The 18,965-nt window shown below is 41.1% G+C and overlaps 1 protein-coding gene across 4 annotated transcripts in view; it reads right to left on the reverse strand.

Annotated features, from left to right (window-relative positions):
* Positions 1 to 18,965, reverse strand: part of GRIA3 (glutamate ionotropic receptor AMPA type subunit 3) — a 316,978-nt gene that overhangs the window by 160,495 nt on the left and 137,518 nt on the right. For all 4 annotated transcript variants that reach the window (XM_019521579.1, XM_019521580.1, XM_019521581.1 and 1 more), the window contains exon 4: positions 11,770 to 11,957. In XM_019521579.1, the coding sequence (XP_019377124.1) occupies positions 11,770 to 11,957 (188 nt within the window). The remainder of the gene's footprint in view (positions 1 to 11,769; positions 11,958 to 18,965) is intronic.

Genomic DNA, 18,965 nt, shown 5'->3' on the forward strand with positions numbered 1-18,965 from the left:
TCGCTGCATAGCTCTCTTCCCTAGGAAACAGCTTATTGATCAAATGCCTATATAGTTGGAGCTCTCTATTAGCACCAGCCTGCATTAGCACAGTACACAGCCCTGTCTTCGAAGGGTTGAAGAAAAACAAAAGGTTTGTCAAAACTAGGAGTCACTGGGACTAGATCTTTGTTTAAGGCATCGTTCAGCGTGCAGAAAGGTATTTCATTCTGTTCAGGTCAGATGATCTTTTCTGGACTGTCACTTTGATACAAAGCAGTGATGGGAGCTCCTAGGGAGGTCGAATGGGATATTATTTCACAGGATAGAGGCCTTAATAAATGAGTAACGGAAGATTTCATATATAAATCCCCCAAACTAACCCTGCCATTCCAACAAGGAATTGGGCCTATTTTTTGATTTGGGGAGTTCACTAGTCCTTACCTCCTTCCTTTGCAGGTTCTGATTTTCTGTGGCTGCCTCCTGCCACCCCTACTTTATACTTTTCCACCTTTATATTCAAGGTCCTTACTTTTGCAGGCAAGCAAGGACCTTTCTGATCAAAAAACATGTTCTTTTTGGTCAGATAAAATACAAATGTCATCAGTACATACAGGGTAAACCTCTCCATTCCCCTTAACAGCTGATCTACCACATGGTGAACAGTGGCCAAAGCCTCCTTAGACCAAAAGGTAAAGCTGTAATTCAGAAAAGCCCTATACGGTCAAGGCTGAGTACAGATTTAACCTATCACCTGAGTCCAAAGGCGCTTGCCAGTAACTGTCGGTGAGGGCTGTGGTGGTAAGGCAACAGTACCCACTTTTCAGCTTGCCTAGACTCTTTTTAGTCCTAAGCATGGGACAACCTTGAACAGTGTTAACATGAAGCACTCTGCATTCTGCACAGGTTTTGATCAAGCCATCTGTCTGAAGTAGCTGCGCCGATTAGACCCACACGTGGTTTGACTGATGAAATCCCCCTCCGTTTCGCAATGTCTGTGATTTCTTTTTTCCAGGACCCACATAGTTTGCCCCAGGATGTGAGGGAAACATGCAATGGGAGATGTGATCTGTGGGCAGAAAGGTGAGCGAGCCCAGGTTTCCCAGAGAACACCTGCTGCACTTCCCCAATCTCGCTGGGCAGCAGTCAAGTAAAGAAAGGCAGTGATCCCAGCACGCAGCTGATCTCTGTTTCTGCTACCAGGTCTACCAGGGGATCTTCCTCCTTTTCTTCTCACTGTTCACACTGTTAAGACTGTCAGAGCACAGTCTCATAATATTTACTTATTACTCTCTGCAACAATAAGACAATGTTAGCTGCTTGATGACCTTAAAGGGCCCATTTCAGGCAGCTTATTTTTCCACAGTGGAATAAGTAAGCACCATAGCCTACACTGTATGAGCAGTGGTCATAGCAAGCCATACCCTTCTCCTGAGCTGTGGCTGGGCTGTCCAAGGACTTGGGTTTTTCTTACCTAATTGATTCCCAGCTCCTGCAGGGTTCTCATGCACTGGTATCACAATAGGCTCCTCCTGCTCACTGCCAGAGCTGTACAATTAGGCTCCAGATGACTAAATGCTTTAGTATAACTAAAATATTTTTAGGGCTTAATATAGTCCAGGTAAAACTTTTTGGTTTGTAATATGCATTACTTCAGATTACATCACCTAATAGTTCCTTGTAGCCTTAAACTTCATGTAACTATGTTGAAAGACTCTGCTGGTTCTTAGTAATGCAGACCACCCTACACAACCAACACCTGACTCTTCTTGTGACCCAGTGAAGAAATTAATTCCTTCAATCCTAGGAGCTGCCAATACAAAGGTGAGCAGGTAAATCAAGTCAAACATTTTTCAGAAAAGCTATTCAGAAATGCCCTGCTTTCCCTGCACTTTTCATTAGAATTACAAGGCAAATGCTGTATTCACAGCAAGGGTTCTTCGATGTGAATGAGGGTCCTTGGAAAGAGAATTCTTCTTATATAAAGCTTTCCTGTATTCAGCAACCACGTCAGGATCACTTCAAACTATTATTTGGATATAACCCAGAAGTGTCGCAGTAATTCAGTCCCAGTGCTCACACAAGAATCTTTTGAAAGGGGGTTTGTACTGCAGAGAATTGCCTTCAAGCAGGCTGAAAAACACTGAACTGCAGCCACCTTCTCTTCCTTTTAAACATTTACTTTCATTTTTTAAGGCCTTATGAAATTAAAAATACACTGCAACCTCCTATAGGGAAGACAATTTTATAGCACTTCACTGTAAATGGAGGTTCACTATAACTGGAATTATACACAATCTTTTCTTCTCAATACATTAAAGGAGTTTTAAAGGTTTATTCTACTTAATCATAAACAGAGCTCTGTAGTATCTGAGTTCCCTGTATAACTGGGTGTATAAAACCGGAACCAGGAGAAATTATGAAGAGTTAATTCATTTTTATTAGATTTTTATACTGCAATGTAGACTTTTTACTCATAGAGGACAGTAATATTACAGGATTGTTTTCCCTTAACTGTTCTTTTACTTGCAATTTCTTGGGAGGTAAAGGAATATTGGCTATTTTTAAGGGATCATACCTATCACTGATAATTCTGTCCACAAGTATATTTTGAAGGAACTGAATTCCAACAGCAAATACTCAAACAAGCTTGCTGATATAACAATTTATGCATGTAGCAATTCGGGATTTTTCCTCCCCTCTGGTAGCACACGATTTCCTCTTAAATTCTTATGCTATTTTCATTCTTAAAGTTCACCAGGCAAGTTGGCTGCTGAATAAACTGCAAGTCACACAGCCCACACTGTTTGCTACACCTGCATGAAAAAGGGAGTTGCTTAGGTGAGGACATAAAGGGCCCGATTCTCTTCTCACTTAGAATATGTCATTGTACACGTGAAGTCAATGTTAAGCTGGGGTGCGTTAGTAAAGTATCATGGGCATGAATGTAGATAGACTGAGGATGACAGACTTGCAAGGATGCAGCATTTAGTTGAAACACTTTCCATTGCTTTGGATCAGCAGAGCTGCACCTCTACTCCAGAAGCTATACACACTGGTTGTTAAATACCTCCATTGCTCTCCAGACTATGAAAGCTACAGACCCTGAGACAAATCCTGGCCCTGAAGAGCTTACTATTTAAAATTTACTGTGCTAATGCTCCAGAAAACTCACATGGGAACTTCATGGGCCTTTGGGGTTTGAATAGGACTGGTGGCGCCTCTTCCTCTTCTGCGTATCTAATGCTTTTGTACAGCAGTGAAGCAATGTGTCCTGACTTGGGTATTGGCAAGGAAAGACATAAGGCCCCTACAGCTTTGCTTCTCCTGAGTTAGGGTGCCCCCTTATAAAGGAGCTCATGGAGATACCAGCACTCTCATGCTGCCCCTAGTTATGTATATCATCCGTCTGCACAAGGGTATTACACTATTACTGTTCATTTTTTATTCTGTGTTTCTTTCTTCTCTCCGTTGGTTCAACTGAGTTGTCTCCCTGATGGTTGCCTTGGAAACTAATTAAGGAGAGACTTTGGGTGGAAGCAGAGTTTCAAGCATTAAACTCTATTTGAGAGACAGATGCAGAAATTAAAGCAATGCCTGAAAAGATGAAAGGGTTTATCCTTTATTTTGCAAAGAAAGAACTACATTAACTGTTAGGACGGTAACAATGCAGCATCTTATGCAACACTGGTTTTTAAAGAGAAGTGAGCAAGGGATTTAAATCCAGCCTGGTTCAAAGTGGTAAAAGTGACGTGGAAAAGGTTCTCAGTGCAATTAGGGATGGTGAGATGACCACCCACATTGATTCAGATAAAACTGAACAGGTCATTTTTTTGAGCAAGTTCCAGGCATCCATCCTGCTCTCTCCTTCTCTTTTTTATTTAATATTACCATAAAACATGTCTTGCGAATGTTGTTAATAAAAGAAACCACCAAGATAGCCACAAAGATCCAAACTGGCTTTCTCTAGACCATATACTATCCTAAAGTATCAGTACAGCTTCTCTCCTAATATCAGACCTGAGCACCTCCAGCAATCTGAGAGTATCTTAATGGTCCTCTCAGCCCTTGGTCTTTCTACTAAGGCTGCCAACAAGGGGAACAATTAGTGCCAACTACTGAAGTAGTTTGCACAATGTAGATACTGTTTAAATAATAACGCATGCAAAAAGACTTGCTGACAGTACTTGGCAAGAACAACCACAAATGAACATTTGATTTCTGAGCTTTAGAAAGGAAACAAAACATGACTAGTCGTACAACAAATGAAAAAAATTGTTTTTCTAGATACCTATTAATTGAAGTTCAAAGCAAATAGTTCTAGCTTTCTTTCAGAAAATGCATTGTCAACCATCCAAATTCAAGCTAATTCTATTCATTCCAGCTAATTCAAGAACACTATACGATTTCCCTACTTACCCCATTGCAACTACAAAAGATTTTGGCCTAAAATGCATACAATTAATTTACACCATTATCTACATGAATATACCTATCTCATTGCACATACACACATATAATATGTACCATGGTAAAAATATGCAGAAGATCAACAGCGGGTGGATACACATGACTGATTAACCATAAACGGTAAGTGTGAATCCAGGGCAGAATAATACAAGGTCTCACCAGAGACCAGATTTTGGAGCAGGGCAAAAGATTTTTTGTTGAAGCTGATCTACTATTAGAGGTGCTGAATATGTGGGGGCCCAAGGGCCCTGGCCCCCCTCAGGCAGAGGACTGTCACCTGAAATGCGTAAAACTTTTCACACGTCCATCATCTTGGACCCCCCAGCAAAAATAAAAGTCAGCCCCCTTGTCTACTGTACAGCAGAATGTACACTTATGACGCTGAAATTGTTTTAATAGTATCATTATTAATCATGTAATTAATGCTCTGAACTGTGATTTTACTGGCCTTTGAGTCATTTTATTTCAGAATCTGTTAAAATCCAAGTGAGCTTAATCACTCTGCTGTACAAATAATTCTGATTGTTAAATCCTTGTCATTTTGAATCTGGGAAATCTTATGAGAACTAGATGGTGTCCTTTAAAAAAAAATTAACATTTACAAGCTAGGGAATCCATCCCACGGGAATGTCTGAACGGTTTGATATGTTCGGAGAATTATTCTGGTCTGAAAAGAGCGTTTCCTTCTCTATAGCTCATTACCACGTCTGCAGTTTCATTTTTAGTTTAGTTCCTGGTTGCTTCAGGCCCTTCAGGCATATATGGCTGTAGCCACTGGTGCTCATGCATACTTCACTCAATTTTGCCAATATTGCTAGCTAAGGTCTTGAAGAGTGGTGACCTCAGGGGCGCATTTATATGTGAATATTAATGTGATGCAATAAACTCTGGTGCTTATGGCATACGTTTATTGTTCCCAGGCATACATTTACATGTGTGCCTGGGATCACAGCATGCTGAGCAGGGTTCAAGCAGTGCACAGGGGGTCAGCCTGCCAGTCCAGGGCTGCTCCCCCCAGCCCAATGTGCTACAGAGAGGCTGGCTGGGACACGAGGGTACTTCAGCGTCGGGCTAGCCAGCAGGCAGTCCATGCACTGAAACATCCTTGTGCCCCAGGTAGCCGGGGCAGTGTCTTCATCTGCTCTGCTGCATTTTTCACGCTGTTGCAGAATAGTACTTGTATTTGCAAGTGGTATCTTGCTGTGGTGTAAAATAGTTTACTTCAGCCTAATAGGGGGTACATGTGTAGACACATGATGTATAGAACACAACTAATTAGCCTGCTGTGCAGTGAACATCTCATATAGATGATCCCCAGGTGATTCCCATTTCATGTAATGGGAGATCTCAAGTCCAGTTTGTTTTTTTCAAGGCAGAAATGAACACAATGCTTCTGAATTCCTGTCCTCCCTTCCTGTTTCCCAAATGGACTTAAGGGTGTTTGGACTGGTATAATCTGTGTTGGGGAAACAATAGGTTGTTTCTTGGTAATCTCAGATTCCAATGTAAATACTAGATTTTCTCAATACTCAGAACACTTGATGAGCAAATGTCCAACATGTCAAATTTGTAGCTTACTGGGAACATGTAAATTGTTTGTTTTTTTCCCAGTCACTAAATATGTATATAGATTAGATATTTCCTCAGTGCCTCATGCTGAAACTCACTGAAACCCTTTCCCTGGCAAACCAAGGCCTACAGAAGACAAAATCCTGGAAGGTGACCACTCTGTGGGAGAGCCCTTACCAGTGCCCTGGAGCTCTGTGATTCCTATGAGAAATCTGATCCTCAATGGGGGAAAAGAAAAAAGCAGGCAGAGAATACCCAGTCTCTCAGCACCTTACACTTAATATACCAGTTTGCTTGTTTGCAAGCTGTCAGTGCTTCTGGGAGAATGCAGACATGCCAGTACAGTAATTTAGCTTTACAGTGTAACCCAGCCGACTTATAGCACATATGATGTGCAATGTGAAAACAGGACAATCTTTGCACATGGACTTTTCTTCTTTCTTTTTTGTTTTTATGAGCATTAACTGTGCACCATAAATACTAATTTGTTGTTATTTATTTTGAAAATGCCATAAATCCAAACTTCCATGCATGTCACTGAAGGCTCTTTAAAGTATTACAGGGATGGCTGTATCAAAATATTGTAGGCCATCTTCTTAATCTCCAAATTTCAGACTCAAAAGTCAAATCATGTTATATACTTCCACTGAACAGAGTTCAGTCAATCAGATCCCCCTTGTTGCTCCTGTGGACACTTCACTTGAAGGCTTTTCAGCAATTTGACCATCTTTTTCAAATGTCGTGCATTATGTTCTATCCTGCAGTATTACTTACGTTTCGTTCACAGATGCCTCCATTCAATACTGAGATTGCCCTGGAGCCTAAGCCTTATGATTTTGTCTGGAGATAGCCTCCTTTTGATGAACAACATATATTCTCTGGAATAAACAAGTCTTTTGTAATGTTTCACTATTCTGACCTTGAGTGGAGTTTCTACCTCCTTATTTTTCCTTAGGGGATTTGTTTCTAAATGGACACAAAACCACTTTAGTCTGAAATGCAACTTGCTATCTTGGGAATAAAAAAACAAACAAAAATATTTCTGAATCCAAAGATTTGTCTCTAAATATAGAGTCTAATTCTAAAAGCGAATGCTGTTCCCAGAACAAGATGCCTTTCTGTTCATGAAAAACAAAATTGCATATCTATCTGCGAAAGAACATTGGAGCATTTTAGCATCAAGGGACAAGGAGAGATGGGAGGTTATTAATGTTGCAGAGCAGCAATTTTTGATATCAGTAAGTGTGAGAAGCAACTAGATGATTAAATTAGATAATCATCTAGTTGTCAAGTAAGGAGGGAAATGGGCCTCTCTCCTCTCTGGGTTTCACAGATAAAGGAGTGATCCTCAGGCTAAATCTTAACGATAATTTGAAAAACAATTATTTTCATTTAATAAACTTATGAATGGCAGGGAGAATTTTGGGTACTGAATGTGACCAGTAAATTTCATTTTTAAAAGACAAAATTGTACAAAATCCCTGGGACTTGGGATGTTCACTGTGGGCTCACTGCACATACACACATATAAGTAGGTCAGTTAACAAAATACCACAGGTCACATACTTTTGATCAACTAATATATTGGAATAAATCTCTTTATAAACATTGTCGCTTAACCTCTCTTACATAGTTTTTCCAGCTGCAAACTACAGCCAATCTAATCTGACCGAGAAGTTGGGTGCTTTACAAAATTACTCCAGCCCCTATGACTTAAAGTGCCATTTATGTTTAAAATATTAAAATGTCACACGTGTCGCATCTCAGTGAGATTCAAAAGAGCTATTTTTCAGAAATCAGTTGCCAGTTTAACTGAAAGTGCACATCCTGTTGATGTGACTGCAGTACATGCTGCTGATATTATATCAGTTAATCTGAAGCATGTATTGCTTAAATTATATTCTGAGACCAAGATATTGAAAAGCAACAAGAGATTCTGGGGGGACTCAACTGAATGCGGGTTGAGTTTTGGGGGAAGTGTGCCAGGCATATCCTGAAAATTTGGTTCCTTTAAGATTAACATTTATGCTGGGCACTCAAATTCTTAATGTGTATTGGCCTGCATCTATTCTAAGAGTACCGCAATTATCACTCATCAACATTAACAGTCTAAGTGCCTTATATATGTGTGTGTGTGTATACACATACATATACAACTATACATGTGTATATACACACACACACACATATATACACATACATATATATGTGTGTATATATAAACACACACACACACCTCTGTATAGGTGTGTGTGTGTGTGTATGTGTATATATGTATGAAAGAATTCCAGATTCCATCACCTCTGTATAGTTGTGTGTGTAGACACACACGAACACATACATATATAGGGTATTAAGACTATTAATGACGCATGCAAAGATATATAAATGCAATAGCAAGTGCTCACTTTACTCATATTCCAGTGTCTGTTCAGTTCACTTTTTGGCAGAAAACACTTTTAACACTATTAAACAGAAAAAACTCCAAACTGCAATATGCAGATCCAAAGCTATCTTTTCCCACAGCAGCGTACTATCAGCAAACTGCAGTTGTCTCAAAGGAGGACATCTTATGATCCCCTTGAGTGTCTCAGCTGGAGAGTTCTAAGGGTTCTTGGAATTTTTGTAAGATTTTTATTAACTTTATGACAAGATAAGGAGCTAATTTGAAAAGACAAAATAAAAACCTTAAAATGAATTGTTCTATAGTCAGCCCATGGGTATACCAACATTGTTACCTGTAGAAAAGAATGCCATTGTTCTTGAGTCTTGGACCAGAAAACTCTGGTAGTGGCTGTCTATACATATTTTTTTCACAAGGTATCATGATACAGGACACAAACCTGCAATTCTTACTCAGGTAAATGGTCCCAGTAAAGTCAGGTAGTGGGGGGAATACTTGTGGATTAGTGCTATATAGAGATATATATTTATCTGCAATTTTGCCATTATTTTAAAGATACAGTAAATGCCGGAATATTTATCGAAAAGGTGTTTGGTTTGCTTTACTAACTGGATTGTTTCCTTTCAAGACCAGATTACTCAGGATCTAGTTTTAGCCACAATTCTGCATGTGCACGTGAGCACACACACACACACACAAGTAATTTTACACACAAGTAGTTCTGTAGAATCAAGTGGAGTTACTCACATATGCAATGGTACCTATGTCCCATTAGATATCTGCAGAATCCAGGCCATAATACATATTGTAAAATGGTTAACCAGTTAGTCAGATTCTGTGCGACTGGATTACTTAAAACTATAGATTCATGATTAATAGATCAATAGATGGAAAGGTGAATCAAATGTTTAATAAAAAACATAACACCAGCAGATTTGAAGTCAGTGCCTTTGCAGGAGAAAACAGATTATCAATCCATTTTGCTCGAGGTTTGGGATAACACGCAGCTATCATTTTGACCACCGGAATGGGTCCTCTGTATTTTTTCTCATTCATGCAGTACAAATAAATAGAGAATGAAAGAGGCGAATGGATGTGGGGTTAAGAAGTTTGAAAAAAAAGGGCCTGCCCTCATCAGAGGCTGGGCCCAAAGTTCATTCATGGTTCATACTTGGCTCCACTTGGTGCCTGCGATGCTTTCAGACTGCGCTATGGTGCTTCAAGTAAGAACTCAAGCACATGAAAGAAAGAAATCCCCAGGCTTCCCATGTTCTGCTCTGTGCATCTCCCAGTGATAGAAGACCAGAGGACCAAAAGTGGATCCATGTTCATATTACTATATTTTTTGTATTACCATAGTGCAGAAGAGGCACACCCCTCCCAGGACCCCATTGTCCTAATGTGATACAACCAAAGCATTCCCTGGGTAACCATGCTCCACATTTGACTGACTGATGTTGGAGACAGTTAGGCCCAGGGCTAAAGAGGGACTTGGGACAGGGCAAATCTGCATTCCTCACACAGGTAGAAACCAAGAATTTGCCTGGTCAGGAAAAAACTCAAATTCCTTCCCAACTTCTATATACCTTTTATGGACATTTAAGTTCTATGTAAGTCACTTTTATGGACATTTAAGTTCGCTCCTCACTGCACAGCTCTCACAAAGGTGCACTTTTATTACAACTCCTATGAGGTGCTTGTGAGAAGGAGAAATCCCTCTCCCTCCCAATCAACTGCTAAGGGAGGGAGGAGGTATTTTGGATCCCCGTGCCTAGCTGTGTGTCTGGCTCGCAGCTGTGTTTTGTGCAGTTTTTTTTTCACTAGGCTATTTCTCTGCAGAGATACAGTCCTGTCCATCTCCCATCAGTCATCTGGGAGGCTGTCTGCTTCAGAGGAAGTCCTGTCTCCTGACTGTACCAGTGGCAGTCAAGGTGATGGAGTCCGAGACGCCATTGCTAAGGAGGGGAGTCGTGGGGGCTGTGCACACATTACACAAGGTCCCGAGAGGCCAGCATCTCCCAGAATCAGGACACGGGGAGCAACCAAGAACCCCCAAGCCTCAATGCCTTGGACTTGGCTTGGAAGAAGACTCAGACCAGAGTGATTAATTGCAAGGAAAAGCTTATGCAGCCAAACCATCTCATTCTGCTGGTTGGCATTATCAGGGCAAACTCCCATCCGTTTGGAGCCCGTTACGCATGTCTCCAGCAGTTCTCTTTTCTGGACACTGCTCTGAGGCACTCAAACTTTCAGGCTGAATTGGATTGCTAGGACAGAAGGGACGCTTATGATAAATTGCCTGATACTTACCCTGCACATAACAGCACTAGCTTTGAATTTTCAGCAGGGACCTGATCCTTCTCGCAATTAAGTCAACAGCAAAACTCCTATATCATTCAAAGTCAGCAGTGCCCGGCCCTATAATTCCAGGGACTGAAGCCGATTCAAGCTCAGGGCTTCATTGAAATTGAACGCTGTCGGAATTGATTCACGTCTCTTGCAATTCATTGGTTTTGTTTAGGGTATTGAGGTTAGTTTGCTAACAGCTGATGGCATAGGATTTCTAAAAGAGTATGCTAATGCTTCATGAAATTTGCACGTTACTTTTGATTTCTTCCAGACCGTAAAGATGCAGTTAGATTTATGAAGTGGCATTAATTAGAGGGTTTTGCAGTCTTAATAATAAGCAAATCTTTACATGCCTTCATGGGTTGGGCTCCATCAAATCACATGGCTCTGCTGTAGCTTTTAGCTACTACCTAGAGTACAGACAGTGAAGAACTAGTTTGTATTGGTGTGAAGGGGGAGTGCTCCTGCTGCATGCCCTCCTCAGTCCAGAGCACTAGACTGGTTAGTAGTGAAGAGGATAGGACCATGGCCTCACTTCATTCATACCTGCTTTGGGAAGGTTACCAAAGCTACCAGGAGCCCGATCTTTCCCAGTCCCCATGGTTCTTGCACAGATAACCGTGAATGCTGTGCAATGTCTGCTCAGCCACCCCACGCCTGGCAACCCCCTACCTACATGAGTAGTCCACATGGGACTAGGGCTATTTCTATGAGTGAAGGGTTTTAGGATTTGGCCCTTTTTTTAAAAAAAATCTCTATTCGTTTGTAGAAAAAAAAAAAATTTACAGAGATGTTTTCTGATGGGTTACACTGAGCAGAGTTGCCACAAAACATGAATGCTTCCAGGACTGTTATTTTTATAAGGATAATTGGCAGGTTCTTGGGCTCCTGGTTTAATAGTCGTTTAATTCATTTCTATCACCAGACTATTCCAAAACCAAAACTCCCAAAAATGGAAATGAAGTCTGTGACACAAGAGTGCAGACCCAGGAAGTTACCTGTTCCAAAATGGTGTTTATTCTCTCTACTTCACAGTCGATTAAGTATCTTTTTTCTTGCCGTCTGTCCATTTCCTCTATGATTCGCCTAAACTCTTGAACATCCTTTATGTTTCCCACGGATCTGGCTGTCACTTGCCAGTTGTTCTGCACTGCTGCCTCCATAATTGCCTGAAGAATGGAAAATCCTAGAAAGGAAAACAAACACACAAACCCCACCGTCATTTAACAGTAAAACAAAGCAAAATAATCCTGAAGATTTTAGAATAGGTTTAAATAAAATTAAGTGGCCTGAATGGAAATATAGTAGCAACAGCCTGCAATCAGTCCAAGACCAAAAAAAAATATCAATACAGTAGGAGCCAGATTTTGATTTATTTTATACTGCTGTAAAATCTGAGCAACTCCATGGACTTCAGCAGAATTATTCCACTAATAAGTAAGCCCGATTGGAATCTAGTCCAGAAGATCTTCTGATGGCCCTACTGGGCATGTTTATGGGTCTATTGGAGCGTATACGAGCAAAGGGCTGATTCTGCAGTCCTTTCTTGAGCAAAACTCACATCAGCTTCAAAAGATGGACAGAATCCAATGGGAGTCTTGCCTGCATAGACACTGCAGGAATGGGTCGTTAATTGGCATAGACCCAACCACTGCATACCAGAATGCCAATTAAGTTATTGTGCTGATTATTGGAGGCATGTCCCTTAGGAGAATATTTTGCTGATATTCACTTTTATTTCAATAAATGTTTTTAAATATGGAGTTTAATAACATTAACTACACTTCCCATGCTTATATTAAGGTAATATTGACTCATTTAGCAGCCTCAACAGAGCAGAGAAGCAGCATGAAACGAACAAAGAGCTGCACAGTGGGAAATTTATGCTAGCAAACTGCAATTCATTCCTTGCGAACAACTGAGACTGGGCTGCAGATAAAACTTGAGCGCACTGCCGGGAGCTAACTGTAGTGAAGCTGGGGAGGGTAATCTCCTTCCCTAAGGCAGCTTATGCAGGAGCTCCGAGATACTGATTTGTATTCCTTGTCTTGTAGAATTTAGCCTGTGTTTATTGACCCTTCTTTTTATTTTCACGATGTTTAGACCATAGGACATTTCCAATTACTTCCTATTTAGAAGGGCATCAATTCAGGAAGTGTAGGTCACCTACTTGAGATCTCACACCATGGGTGCCAAAGGAACGTATCATTTCCGGCACAGACACTTCCTAGTGGGCTAGGATTCTGTCTAAATAATTCATGTATAAAAGCTCTTAATCCAATAATTTATTTACAGTTTGGGGTTTCTTACCCTGGAAGCTCAGAGGTTCTTTACAGACACACACACAAGCTGGAACAGCTTCATTTTTTTATCTTTAAATATATATATATATAAATAGTGCTGTGTGGCAAACTGCCCCCTCCCTCCCCTTCTGCTTTTGAGACCGGCAATCCTTTTAACACATGCAGGAGCTTTGAGTGATGGCAGTTGCTATTCTGAGCTCAAATCTTAGATTTCACTGTCAGGATACATCTGATTCTAAACAACATGGGCTACAGTCTAACCTCACTTACAATGGAGAAAATCTGCTACGATTCCAATTCAGTCCAGGGAGTTAGTGATGGGCAGGATCTGATCTCTGCTCTTTTGCTAGATCCTGCATTAAGACTATTACAACTTTGCAGGAGTCTTCTCCCCCTGTTCCCCTCCCCCAACCAAAATGTCTGCACTCTAGCTACCTAAAGCTCATTGATTATTAATGTTTTTCCTTTGTATGGACGCACTTCACTAGCTCATGAAAGGTGGTGACAATTAATACATGTTCTGGTTGGGAATCTTTGTTGGCATCCCCTCTCCCCTGAGACCATTAAAAGAAAGACATTTACGTATGTATAGCACAATGAACTCAGTCTTCCTTAACATCATATTTTACAGAGATGGCTGTGATGTCTCAGACAGTGTTATGATTCCAGTGCATGCAGGAGGAAGATCTATGGCAAAGATACTCAATCTTGTAGAATTGGTAATCAGTTACCAATGAAGAATTTTCATTTGAAAACTCATAAATACAACTAATGGCAATATATCAAAGCTGTGCATGTAAAGATTTGGATTTTTTTAAACATTTGATTCTACTGAATAATGAATATCTACACCTGTTTCACTTCATTAACAGATGAATCTTGTGTTTGCTCTGAACAAAGAAAAAACAGTCCATGATTTTAGAAGGTTTTCACTCAAAAAATGTTCAATTAGGTTTCTGTAGTTCATAAACTCTCTGACTCCATTTGGGAACTTGCACATCTTGCATTGGTCCGTCTTTTTGCAAACATATATACTCCCTGGCCATGTATATGCCAGGCGCAATGCAATAAAAATGAATATAATGAGAATTACAAATTTTATCACAGTCTTCCATTAACACCATACTCTGGGTTCTGTGTTTCCTGGTCTCAGCTGAAGTTCTTAAGTCATATTTGGCTCCATCAAAACCAGGAAATCTTACATGAAACGTCTTTAATTCTCACCTCATTGTATGGATCTGTTGGTGTGGGTGTAGATGTGACTGTCCAGTAGTTGCCATTTCAAAGCAGAAAAAGGAGTGGGAAGTTATTCACAAACTTTTTTTCTCACCTGAACATATAGCTACCTTTACCTTCAGCCTGAAAGAATTCCAGATTCCATCAGCAGTCTATCCTCTGCATATCGCTCCTTCTGGCCTTTGCAAACCCCTTTACCTTCCACCACTTTCTCCCCATCTGATCTCTTCTCTCTACTTTTCCCACAACAGTTCTCCTTGCTGTGTCAGCCTCGCGTGTTCTTTCTTGTCTTACTGAGAGGTCTGTCATTTACTTCTAATGCCCCAGCTAACTGGAAAATGATGTGCCTTCCTCCACGTAACTAATTTCCCATGGTTCTATATAAATAAAGTGCATTAACTAGGGGTGTGCAAAGTGGGCCCTATTTGATTTGGATTTGGCCTGAATCAGGGACAGTGATTTGATTCGTTGATTCGGATCACTGTTTATAACTGGGGGTGCTCTTGGAGCTGGTCTGATGTTGGCCCACCCACCTATTCCTGGGCTAACTGCCCACCCCACTCCCCTGCCATGTCTTGTTGTTTCATAATTGGTTCTTATTAGGCGGGAGGCAGCCCATTCTTGCCCCGGTCCCTTGCCCCTGGACCCTGAAATACTTCTGGTCCACTTCCGGGTCTGCCGTGGAGTGCACTGGGGGGCCCCCCTGTACCTCCCCAGCTCAGCAATTGGCCATGGGGGGAACCCCCAACCCAGGAGGCACCAGTTGGTGAGCTGGGAGGGTGCGAGGGGCCCTTCAGTGTGCTCCCTGGAGGACCTGGAAGTGGACTGGAAGGGATTCTGGTCCACTTTCAGGTCTGCTGCTGAGCATGCTGGGGAGCCCCCCACACTTCTGTGGGACACTCCATGAGCCCCAGCATTGCAGCACTCATGAGCCCCTGCTACGTAGAGGTATGTAGATAAAATATTTAAAGCTGTGTCTATGTCCAAATTTCCAACTCTTTCCGAATCTCTCCAAATTGTTTTGGAGGGTTCTGATTCAATTAAATTCAGAGAGATTAAAGGGTCCTCTCATTTGATTTGGAGATTTGGCCACTGAATCGGGATGAATCTCTGCTGAATCGAATCAGAGTCCGAAGCTTTGCACAGTCCTAGTATTAACCCACCCCGCCACAATTTTAGCTTGTTCCCCACACCCACTTTCACTTTCCTCAGCCCTTCAAACCTCTCCATGCTTACTGTTGTCAACAACTTCTTTCTGCAATGCACATCATGAGCCATTACGAGTTATTTGTATGAACAACATGTTCCGGGCTTCAATTGTATTCTTTCCTTGAGAGTCTTGATATATTTAGCAGCAGGATGGTTTAAGGAGGGATATTTTTAATTCAAAGAGTGAGGTTCCCTTTGTTTAACGTCACAGCAATATAAATTGGGGTTGTCTGCAGGATCTATGTTAGGGACTGAATGGTTTCATGAGCAAGCCAGCATATTGACTCTGTCCTTCCTCCTTGCTTTTGCCAATAAATCTATTTTGATATGAGTGTTTCACAAAAGTTACCATGACATGGGCAGAAGCCAGGTGCTCAGGTCCCATGGATACTTTTAGTTTTCCGCACATAGAACCCACTATATCAGGTTTGCCTAGATTTTGTTGATATTTTAAAGCAAACATTGGCTTTTTTCTTTTAAGGGGAAAAGGGACAAACAGTGTTTCTAGTTCATTTCTGGTAGCAAGCCATTCAGGAAAAGCTTGATTTGGTTGTGTTGCCAGTATCAGTTCAACTGTTCCATATAAAACTTAACCAAAGTCTGTGAATAACAGCTGACCCAAGAGAAACTAATATCCTTCTCTGTAATGTTGGTAAGGAGATGATTTTAAAATGTGTTTATGAATACTACTGCCAAGCCCTCACCAGAATCACCTAAATAACCCAGTCTAACTCAGTTGGAGGCCTAACATTCAAACCAGTCATTGTCAGCTGCTTCTACTGGTTCTAGAGATGCTGGTGATACCCAAAATCTAATCCCTGTCAAAACACACCTTTCTGTAACTGAAATAGGCTCACATGTTCTTTCATAGTGAAACCTTTAAGTAAGTGGCTATATACTTCACTAAATTCAGAGGCTTCAGAGGGAAAAGCAAAGTCTGGGAAAGGGTTGTGCACCACTCCAGCTGCCTGTGCATTTGAAATATTCCAGAGCTATCCAGCAGAGAGCTGCACTCTCCTTATGCCCCAGTGACATAGTTTCACTGCTTTCTCTGGGCAGACTAAAACGTAGATACAATCCGTATCTTCACTGCAGAGCCTATATCTTGGCTCCTCTTTCATGCCATTCCTTCTGACCTGGGCTTCTTCTGACTAGCCCTACTAGCACTGTTGAAGAGAGCATTTCACCCACTTCATCCATCTGTGAAACCTCAGGAGACTCTTCCCAAATCCAGCTATGCAAAAACTTTCCATTTGAACAGCTTGTTCAACCAGAAGGAAGTCTACCCTATGCAAGATTAAATTTGGTATTGATGAGGTAGCAAAAATCACCAGTGATGACATCATTGTTTAATTATGTCCAGTTGACCAAATCGGAACATTCTTGGCATCCCTTCATGATTGACACCAAAGAAGTTAATAGAAAACAGCATCATTAATTTTAAATAACTCATAATCTTAATGGGCCATATAAGGTGAATCCTAGATCACTATCTCATATCACAAATGGAAGAGGATTAATGTATTTTGCTGGGTCCTTCTAAGAGGCAGAGATTCAGACTGGCAAACAGGACTGCAACCTGGTTGTGTCTAAAATATCAACAGTGAGCACTGATGATCTGTTTACCTGGGCTACAGACACCTTCAGGCAGTTAGGGATCAAATACTGGAATGTGGGTTCACAACTGAACTTCAGCCATCCAGCTGTGGACCCACTTCGGGCAGACACAAACTGAGTCTGCAAAAAGGCCACCTTGTGCAATTTCTCCTGAATGTCAGATATGAACTTTTCCCAACTATATCTAAACTCCTGGGGCTACATGGAGCCCCAGGAGTTTAACTATAGTTAGTTTCCCAGTGTTTGTTCCTCATCCCAGCACTGATTTAAAGACTAGTAAATTAATGCTGTTCAGAGTAGAGGTATGGTTTGCACTACAAAATCGTTAAGCAGATGTGTCAAGTAGGGGAGAAGTAAAGAACCTAGGCCAAAACTAATAAGAGCCCGAGCAAATGACTAGTACCCTGAAGTGCTCTCTAATTCCAATTACATTCAGTTAAGCTCAAAGGCTTATGATATTAAATAAAATTATCTCATTTCATCCATTTCCTGCTTATTTAAGAAACCCCAATAACTTGCATATGATACACTATGCTCTGCTCTTCTGGGCTCACACATTTGTCTAGCAGGGGAAACATATAAGCCACTAAGTTACCTTTTTCTTTTGCCATCTATATCCAGTAAATCCTATAGTCTCCATGTTCAAAAATTACATTGCTGCAACCTGTCATCCATAAATATAGAAATCGACATAAATAGATGTGTCCATTTGGGTGAGTGAAAAGGAACTTGCCTTGCATTGTCAGCTAGAGGAACATTTACAGGAAACATTTGGTCTGCATTTGTTCAGGGTGGGATACAACTGAACTTGCATGATTTCAGTTCTAATACATGGAACACAGTGGGTGCATCTACACATGCATTAATGCACTTTAGTTAATGCACATTAAATTTACGGGCATTTATATACATGCTCCAGGAGTGGGACCATCATGTGTATTGCATCCCTGCATTGAAAAATGGTGGCGGGGATGTTTTAACTAAAGCTCATCAAATGAGCTTTAGTTAAGGTGCCCCCACTGCCATTTTTCAGCACAGGGACACTGATGCACATGACGCTGGAGTCTGCTCTGACGCACTGTGATTACATTGCATCGGAGCAGCCTTGCTGTACATGTATAGGTGCCCTCCATTGTGAGCTGCTACGAAAATGCACATCAGTCTGTTTTAATGAGCTTTAACTAAAGAGCATGTTTTTTAAAGTGACACTTTAATGCACACTGAAACAAGCTAATGCAGATTCTTAAAAGAGTACTTCTGGTTGATGGCTGCTCACTTCTGTGATGCAATGTTGGCATTTCTGTGGCAATACTGGGCATAGTTCGTGGCTGCATCACTTCAGTTTGTGTCAGCACAATCCTAGTGGGTTCAATGAAGCTGTACCATTGTAGAACTAGAACAAAGTAATTCAGCAGGGAATCAAGCCCCGATGCAGGGCAGGCTGAGGTGTACCTTTCTTAATACTACAAGGTAACTTTAGGAGAAGTCTTTCATAGGGGTGGGGAAATGGGGAGACTGTTCTCATGGCAGTGGAAGGATTCTTAAATCTGGAACCTGCTGCATGATTCAGAGCTTGCAGAAGGCTGAAGCCAACATTTTTCTCTCTCCCTTGGGATTCTTCATTCAAATACTTCCAAGGAAGTTATAAAGATTGGGTAAATTCATAGTTTTCTGACTGGTTTGAAGCCTATTTGAAACCAAGACCTTTTGTGCTTCAGGAAAATCAAGCAATAATGATTGCCCAGATAAGGCAGAAGAACACGCACAGGAAACCAGAGACAGGAAGAATCTATTTTGAGAAGTAAAAGAAGGTGAAGGACATTGTGGGC

The sequence above is a fragment of the Gavialis gangeticus genome, unplaced genomic scaffold, assembly GCF_001723915.1.
Source record: "Gavialis gangeticus isolate Ggan-Ray unplaced genomic scaffold, GavGan_comp1, whole genome shotgun sequence".
In the NCBI taxonomy this organism is placed as follows: Eukaryota; Metazoa; Chordata; order Crocodylia; family Gavialidae; genus Gavialis; species Gavialis gangeticus.